This window comes from Coenobita brevimanus, chromosome 102 (genome assembly GCF_032717465.1).
Source record: "Coenobita brevimanus isolate Jiangsu-jjx chromosome 102, ASM3271746v2, whole genome shotgun sequence".
In the NCBI taxonomy this organism is placed as follows: Eukaryota; Metazoa; Arthropoda; class Malacostraca; order Decapoda; family Coenobitidae; genus Coenobita; species Coenobita brevimanus.
In genome coordinates, this window is record NC_137055.1 from 18,219,731 (window position 1) to 18,228,439 (window position 8,709).

The window sequence follows — 8,709 nt, forward strand, 5'->3', positions numbered from 1 at the left end:
CTCATTCTCACCTACTCCTGCACATATACCCCATCCATACTTCCATTCTCTCACACTTTCTCCTCTCCATTTTGTTTCAGTTATTCCACATACATCCACTTTCGCACCTTCAAGCACCTGGACAGTCTCTCTCTTTCACCTCATCATTCGCTCCTCTTACATTCCACGTTCCGATAACCATGTCCTTTTCCGGTCCTTGGTTGTCATCATTTGGTCAGTCCTTGTCCGAGGCTTATTGTTTGTTTTTTTAGTTAGTTGTTTTCCGGGGAAGGGCACTAACCCTCCGCCAACCCTTTTAGTCGCCTTTTACGACAAGCAGGGATACTGGGGAAGTATTCTTGAAAAAAACCCTACCCCAAGGGGTCCCTATCCCCATGGTAGGTAAACCCATGGAGAAGCTTACGGCATCCAGACTCTCACAGCGATTGGAGAGAGAGGAGGAATTCCATCCTGGCAAGTGTGGCTTTCAACCCAGTCGGGGTAAGACAGATTTCCTATTGAAGCTTGGCCATCATATACATGACACATAGTGCATGATGCAAGTGATGGCAACCCTCTTTCTGGAAATCAAGGGTACATTTGATGTTTCTTATCAGTGCACCTCCAACAGCTAAGACTGTGCAGTATTGTTGGGATCTCTCTGTCTTGGGTTTCCAGTTTCCTTACTGACCATACTTTTCACTTTCAGGTAATCACTACCTCTTCCCTTCCCCAGACCATCGCGTAGGGAGTTCCTCAGGAGGCAGTGCTCAGCCTTGCTTCTTTAACCCCCTCTCGGTTTTCATACGCGTTTAACGAGTAGCCCATAATCTACTTAAGCCCCTCCCCCTCACAATTTTCATACGCCTTTAGACCTGTTGAATGAAAAAAAAAAAACAAGACAGAAGAGGCATATGATCTGCTTCCATACGCATTATAGGCTCGTATGTCTGGGAATGGTGTGCTTAACTGTAAACATGAGTCTCGCTGGTCCAAGTTGCAGCGAAACACATGTAGCTAATATATTACAATAAATTTCGTTTTGATTGGGACCAGAAAATAGTAATATAGCAAATTTTCATGTGCTCTATGCACTTAGGTATTCGAAGACCGCATAATATATGTTTATATTTCTTAGGTTTCAATCAGAAGAGGGGTTGTGTTTAATATAATGGTATTGTACTTCCTCTAGAAGTTCCAATTTCTTCATGAATGAAGGTAATGTAGTATTCACATACTTATTTCTACATAAATTGATACGGTAATTCTACATTTTTACAGCCCGAGAACAAAAGAAAGCTAGAGCTTTTGGGTTTCCAATGCAACAAAAGAATAATTGGTATATGTATTACGGACCGTTCTGTAACGAAAAGTATAAACCGTACTTTCACTGAAGGGGAAACATATGGCTCAGCCGAAACTGAGAGAGGGAGTAGGGGTGCCAGGTTTCCTGAGAGGGTTATTATCGCCTTAGCAGGGCACCCCATTGACCGGGAATGTCACACGCTGATCTATGCAGATGACTTAGTTGTAATTGCCAAGGCCAACTCCATGGAGCATGGCCATCAATCCATTCAGTGTGCAGCTGTTAAGAGTGCTGTCATGTCCTCACTAAAGAAAACCCCCATCTTCCCAGTGGCTTGCCTAGGGTCAGTTGTTGTTTCTCTCTGAAGGCACCATACTTTCCTTGGCATGCAGACTGATGGTCTTGGCTTTCCACAGAACCCACACATTGACACCAATGCCTTTCATGTTCCAAATGCTTGCACATCATGCAATCAATGAACAGAGCTAGTGATGTTCTCCTGACTAGACTACATATTAAGACACATACCTCTACACTCTTAAATATATCACTTAAAACTCTTCCATGTCCCCTACTGCCCTTGCTGCTGGACTACAGATGAGACTAATGTTCTGCCCTCACTTCCATTCGCACAGAATGACACTTCAGACTAGACTGCGGACTATCTGGATTACCTCTTTCCCAGCTTTATTGTCTTTATTGAGCCCACCAGATGACTGATAGTTAAAATTATTAGGTCTCTTCTTGAGGAATTGTGGACGCTTTGGATACACTGCTGGACACCTAACTCTGATAGATTGGTGGGATGAAGATGGCAGCATCGTAGTCCTCACCCTTAACCCATCACATCCCAAGCTATTTCACACCTCCGACACCCCCCAATCCCAAGGTATTTTCAAAAATTTTTTTTTGGCTAAAACCTCTGCTTTTGGTGAGAAACATCGAATTTTCGTAGAGAAATCGCTCACATGAGGTTTAAGATACTCGATCCAGGTAGCAGTACCTCCTTACCTGACTGGGTTTTCTAACAGGCTGGCACCAAAGAAAACGAGTTCTATGGGAGGGTAACTATTTCACACCACTCATAAAAGGTATTTATTTATTTACTTGGTACGAATTTATAAGTAGTATGAGAATATATTGGTTTTCAAACAGTAATATAGGCATTTTAAGCATTGTTACACGCACTAACTCATCACCATAACTGACATTCTTTTGCCACATTACCTGATCATCATTTCTGACTGTTTCTTCCTCTAATGCTTTGTAAACTTTGTCCTCCACATTGTCATCGATTGGGGAATCACTCTGGCCAGGTCACTGGTAACAGGTGAATTGCCGAGACAATGCCGTGCGGGGGGGGAGGTTATACGGTGTAAAGCATTGTCCCTGCTTGGCATCTTGTAGAGGAATAGAGGAAGGTGTCCCGTGTATACATACGAAAAATCAAACACGAAAATAAAAAATTGTGCAAATTATGAACCTTGCAATTGCGTGACGTACCAGTACGTTGACAGGACTGGCAAAATGTTGCAACGTACCCATACGTCGATGGGATGCCTCAGGTTAATCATCATAGGCAAAACTATTTGTTTCCACCCCATTACCATCCTCTGCATTCTTCATCGCTTTACATTTTGGTTAACTGTTCATAGTGTAGTGCGTAGTATAATTATTGCTTGCATACTCCTAGTAAAAATACTGCTGTGATGAGAACAGACAATGGTATCTAGAGGTAGAAACATAATGTTTCCCATTACCACCTTTCAAATTTAAATGCCCTTTACTTCATATCCACACTGGCAGACAGTGGCAACCATCATTCAGTCACTTAATGCAGTGCAGCCTACTTTTTCCATCACCTCTGTCATTCATTGGTGTGTCTACCCTCCTTTCTTCCCATTTCTCCCATCCATCCTGCCTCTTTTTATTACTATTCTCTCCACTTCAGGTGGTTCTACACTGAGTGAAACCTAATGGTTTCCTGTAATGAAAGAAACCATTTACAAAGCTGGGTGGTAATCATATAGGCCTATTCAAATAACGAGGTGATTTGGAGCTTACTATGGCTCCCCAACTAACTGGTTGGGGAGACACAACCACAGGTTGCACCTAGGAACCAAACCTCCACACTCTCCCCCACACCTCGCTGTGGCAACCACAAGGGAACGTCGGGTCACAGCACGGGACGGTCCTGCAGTGACGAGTGCATACTTATAGTTGATGGGTCTGCTTGGCTTAACAAACTGGGGTTACTCAACACAGCAACAACTCCATAACCATTCCGAATTCGACATACGTTGAGAAAACATTTATGTGAGAATGACCCAGGGAATCACCTGCTGAATTTAGTACATGAAGTCCTAGAGCTCTCTCTCTCTCTCTCTCTCTCTCTCTCTCTACTGTATATATATATATATATATATATATATATATATATGTGTGTGTGTGTGTGTGTGTGTGTGCATCTGTGTCTGTGTGTGTGTGTGTGTGTGTCGGGGGAAGTAGCTGGGGTTATCCCTTGTAGCACCCTTTAAATGAGTGAAAACAAAGGCCATTCATCTCGTAAGCTCCATTCGTCTCGATTACTTCTATCAGCCTCTTTTTTTTTTTTTTTTTCTTGCATACATGCATTATCTCTCTCTCTCTCTCTCTCTCTCTCTCTCTCTCTCTCTGCTGATGGTACTACTCTGGTCACCGATATGCTTGCATGTTTCCTTCACTACAGCTTTCACACTTACCTGTTAACCTAGACAATTTTTTTTTTAGTTTTTGTAATTTTACAGTGGATTAGGTAACGGATACTTTGCCATTCATTTACAGAACTAGTCAATTACAGAACGAGGCAACCACAGAAGTAGTCAATTCTGGATCTTTCCTTCTCAGATTTCTTTTTAACTTTCAAGCGAATTGTGTCTAGACGATTGTAAAAGAACAGATCATGATTTTGTAACTCCAAATTTCATTGAATGTGAAAGATTTGCAGGCTCTCGGCCACTTTTTTCTTTGTGTTTATCAAGCAATGCCACCCTGTTAATTAATGGTTCGCCTGTTGAAGGAGTGAATCTGTCTTACCTTGCGTTCCGGAGGGATGTCCGTGGCCTTGACGATGCTGCCCAGGCTAAATAGTATGACACCAGCTTCCCCAGCACCAGCCACAAACTCCTCCAGGTCCTGCGACACGACACAAGAGCTACAGTATAACCTAAATCAAAGGAATATATTTCAGTTAATTATGTTTTTTCGTACGCGTCTCTACCTTTGCGATAGATTTTGTACCCATGGCTTTTGCCGCCCAGTATGTCAACATATCTTAATTATCTATATCATCTGGATAAAAAACAGTATTCGTGTACTCCTAGCACACTTCAAACCGGTATAAATGCCTGTTAGCATAACTTTCACCTAATATACCTGTCTGAAAAATAACAATTGAAATGACCTTTGATTTGCTAATTCATAGTAGTTCAGGGTCATTCGTACTAACCTAGGCCCATTCAAGTCGCTCATATCAATTCAGACTTAGGTCAATTCATGAATCATGTTTGTCCGATGAGGTTCAATGAGGCCCAGCTGGACCTATTCAAATTTATGCCCATCCAAGCCATTCATGATCATTTAGATCAGGCAGGTACAATTATGCTCATTCAGATTATTTAGGTCTGCTCTGAATCATTTATTTCTAGTTATGCCATTCCGGTTTAATAAACGTCGAATCTGATATTTTACACTCATTCACTCTGTCATGTCGTTTCATGTCAGTTCAGGATCTTTCCACGTCAGATATTTCATATGAGGTCCACGGTGGCACATTAATGTCTTTTAAATCCATTCAGGATATATACTTTCATTTCAGGTTCCCAAGGCCAGTTCTGTGGATGTGGGTCTTTGCACTGTCGTTCTATCCATAATCCTCCTTTTGGAGGGTGTTGACAGCCAAGGAGCGTTAATGTTATTGGTTTGGTCTTCTGCCTGGGTTCAGGCTGGTTGTTCATCCCGGTAAGTTTTCCTCCAGGCTCTTTGGAGCTACCAAGAGAAGTCAAACCTCTCCATGACCTGGGTGATATGAGGGGTTTCCTGCAATTCATTTTGTTTGCGTCCAGATGAGCCTGTGGAAACAACAACAACAACAACAATAAAATAACGCAAGTACATGGCCTTTTAGGGCCATTCAGATCCTGCCTGGGCTTTACATTGCCGTTACATCCAGTATGGTCCTATCAGAGTAGTAAGGGTTCAGTCATACCTACACAAGTCAGATTCGATCCACATTTCATTTCAGCCATGTCCAGACCTGAGGTGTTCAGTTATTGAGGATTTTGGGCAACTTTGGTCCTTAGGTCACTTCAGTTCTGTGAAACTCACTTTGGTAAAAAAGGAGGGATTCAAGTCATGCCAATGTAATTGTGTGACAAAAGTCAGCCCAACAAGTGAAAGAAATAAGTGAAGTGGTTCCTGGGATGTGACATTGCAGGTCCTCGGTTGGATGTGTGGAAATGGTTGGGCGACACGGGGCCTTTCTTAGGTCACAGTGCTAGGGTGAGGAAATAAGAGTGAAATCAGTAAGGTGGAGAATAAAATTAGAAATAAGTAAGGTGGTGGATAAAAATAAATAGAATATGAAAAAAAAATGCAGCCAGTATTTGCTGAACTGGTGAAAGGTGGCGAATATGGGCACAGGGAATAACCTTGTACAGGAGGAAACCATTGCTATGACACCGCATCAGAGGAAATAGTTGTAGGAAGTTGAGAGGAGGAAATGGATTGGGCAGGGATGGTGAGTGTTAGGAGAACCTGGAGGGCGTTTGGGTTGCGGAAATGAATGGTGTTGTTAGGTTAAGATCCATTTCTAAAGTTATGGCTGTAGTGGGCAGGGAAGAGCAGTTTGGGTGTCTGGGATGGACAAAGATGGTAATTGGTCGTATGGTAGGTAATGATGATTACACTCAGCAGTTATGCTTAATGAATGAGATGAAGTCTGATGTTAAGAGCCGACTATTCTCAAAAGGGTGTATAAAATTGGGGGGGGGGGGGGAGAGGGTGGAAAGAAACAACGTGCAGTGAATGGAATAGAGCTGTGGACATGGGTCAGGGATGTAGTGAGATGGGTTGGAGCCAAGTGAGAGGTCCTCTGCAGACAGACATTGTAAGCTAGCTCTTTGGGCATGGCAGAGGAATTGTTTAGAACTTTCTCCAAGATTTAGAACAGGAAGAAAAGAAAGTAAAAGAACATGAGGGATCAAAAGTTAATAATGCTCTAGTCTTATCTACCTGTCCACTTTGAATGAATGTGAAACGTAGACACAAGGCTTTTGACGTGCCACATACGGAAATGGATCGAGAAACAAGAAGTGCTTTGGAGAATCCCAGGCTCATGATACTGCATGTCATTTTCATTCTATATTCTAAGTGACACACAAATATTATAAATCAGAAGTATCCTAGTTAAGTTTATACAGAACTAATGTTTCATCAGCCATCCCTTGAAAACCGGCTAATAGAATTGCGGGTCACTACAGAAGCATCCAACAGTAATTTGTTATTCCTGGCTAGTTTCAGGGAAAAACCTTCCATATATTGATGCTAAATTCATTATGTCCACTGATATATCAAAAGACATGAATTATCATCAGATCTTACCTTCGGCAGTGGCTGAGGTTGCTTGGCATTAATAGTGCCGACCTCGACCTGAGTAGGTAGCAGTGGCACCGGCCCATCTAAGCTGAAGTGACCGTTGATCAGGGTGAGGGAGCTGTTAAAGTATAGGTCCTCCAGTGGAGGCATACCAGGGAAAAATTCCTCAAGAAGACTTTGCATACGGGGAATAACAATATACTTGTTGATGGCAAAGATTAGAATCTCACTCGGCAGGTTGACAGCTCTCTCTGAGAAAGTCATGTGGTTGGTGAAAGGCTGAAAAAGGGAGGGAATAACGGACAGAGGAAGCCAGTTCCCTTGCATCGTTAAGTGACTATTTTCCACACCTAGAGTGCAGATATTGATGAAAGCACCATCATAACCCCAAAGAAAGGGGACAGCAATTTCATTACCATATCCAATAATAATTATGGCATGATAAGTATTTCGTTCCTTCCAGAGTTTTTTGATAGCCTCAGAAGACCACATTTTTCTCCCTATGGCCTCTGTAGCATTCATGCCGAAAGAATAAGAGCGCATTATGCTTTCTGCAATATCAAAAATGTTGGCATCATCAATTACACTGTTGTCATCTCCCGTGCCCACTTCCCTCACCCTCTCGTGCCTGTGGGAGAAAATCACGGCTATAATATCATGTTCATATATAACAGTAAAACCAATATGTATTTAAGATACTTACTGCACGTTGCACGTCATAACTGGTCATGAGAGGAAAGCAAGTGAGTACACTAAGCTGGTAGTATGGTGTAGATGCTTATTTTGGACACAGCACCAAAACTATTATTTTGGACTGGAAGGCATATAAAATATAAAAAGTAACAGACGTTATCTTAGTAACGTTTCTGAATTCTTCACCTTAATGCAAAAAAATACCATCATGTAGTGCCTTGAACACCATACAGCACCAAAACCATGTTCATCAAAGACTGTTAAACCTGCAGCAGATCTGCCAAAATAGCAGATAGGGTTACTGTTAAAATATATATATATATATATATATATATATATATATATATATATGTATATATTTTTTTGAGAGTCGGCCTGCAGTCCTAATGGACCCAGGATCGAATCCCGGCTGGGGCAGGGAACAGTTTAAGGATTTGAATTTCCTAAAAAGCAGACTTTCCTGATCTAGCAGATGACCCGCCGACATGTAAAAATACCCCCGCTAATACCAATACACCAGTCCTGTATGAGACAGCCCTAGCATGTATTTGATATAGACGGTGGGTGTTAGCGCCGAATTGGTGACATGTGGAGGTGTGGGAGGACTACTGGGCCTTGGGATAGGTCACTGTCCCCGAGAAATAGGCCGTGCAGCTTTTGCCCAGAGTCGGAAACGTAAAAAAAAAAAAAAAAAACTACATACCTGCAGCAATGTCTAAATATGTGTAATGTAAAAATGGTGTGCTGCTTGATCTCGATATTTCACTGATTGCGTGCTGTGGAGTTGATGATAGAAGAACGACAAGGATGCTGATTTGTTCTGACATCACATTTCAGTGCCACTATGCCACCTCTATGTCCCTCCTAGTGCCCAGCAGAACATCACATTGAAGGGGGCATACCATCACACTCCGAATCCACAACTAATAAAAGTGGGTAACAAGACTGCTGCTTTTTTAATAATACCGTACTTATCATTGGCTGGAAGTAGAGATACTTATTGATGGCAGCAGAGGGATACCAACAGCCCTACAAACCTGCAGTATAACTCCAGGTTAAAATCATACACCTGCCACGTCATCTATAGCCTCTTTCAA

General features: G+C 42.1%; 1 protein-coding gene across 1 annotated transcript in view; it reads right to left on the reverse strand.

Annotated features, from left to right (window-relative positions):
- Positions 1–7,411, reverse strand: part of LOC145415405 (UDP-glucosyltransferase 2-like) — a 65,864-nt gene extending 58,453 nt beyond the window's left edge. The window contains exons 1-2 of the mRNA XM_080284688.1: positions 6,926–7,411; positions 4,361–4,459 (exon numbers count right to left, since the gene is read on the reverse strand). Of these exons, the coding sequence (XP_080140814.1) occupies positions 4,361–4,459; positions 6,926–7,411 (585 nt within the window). The remainder of the gene's footprint in view (positions 1–4,360; positions 4,460–6,925) is intronic.
- Between the last annotated feature and the right edge of the window lie 1,298 nt (positions 7,412–8,709).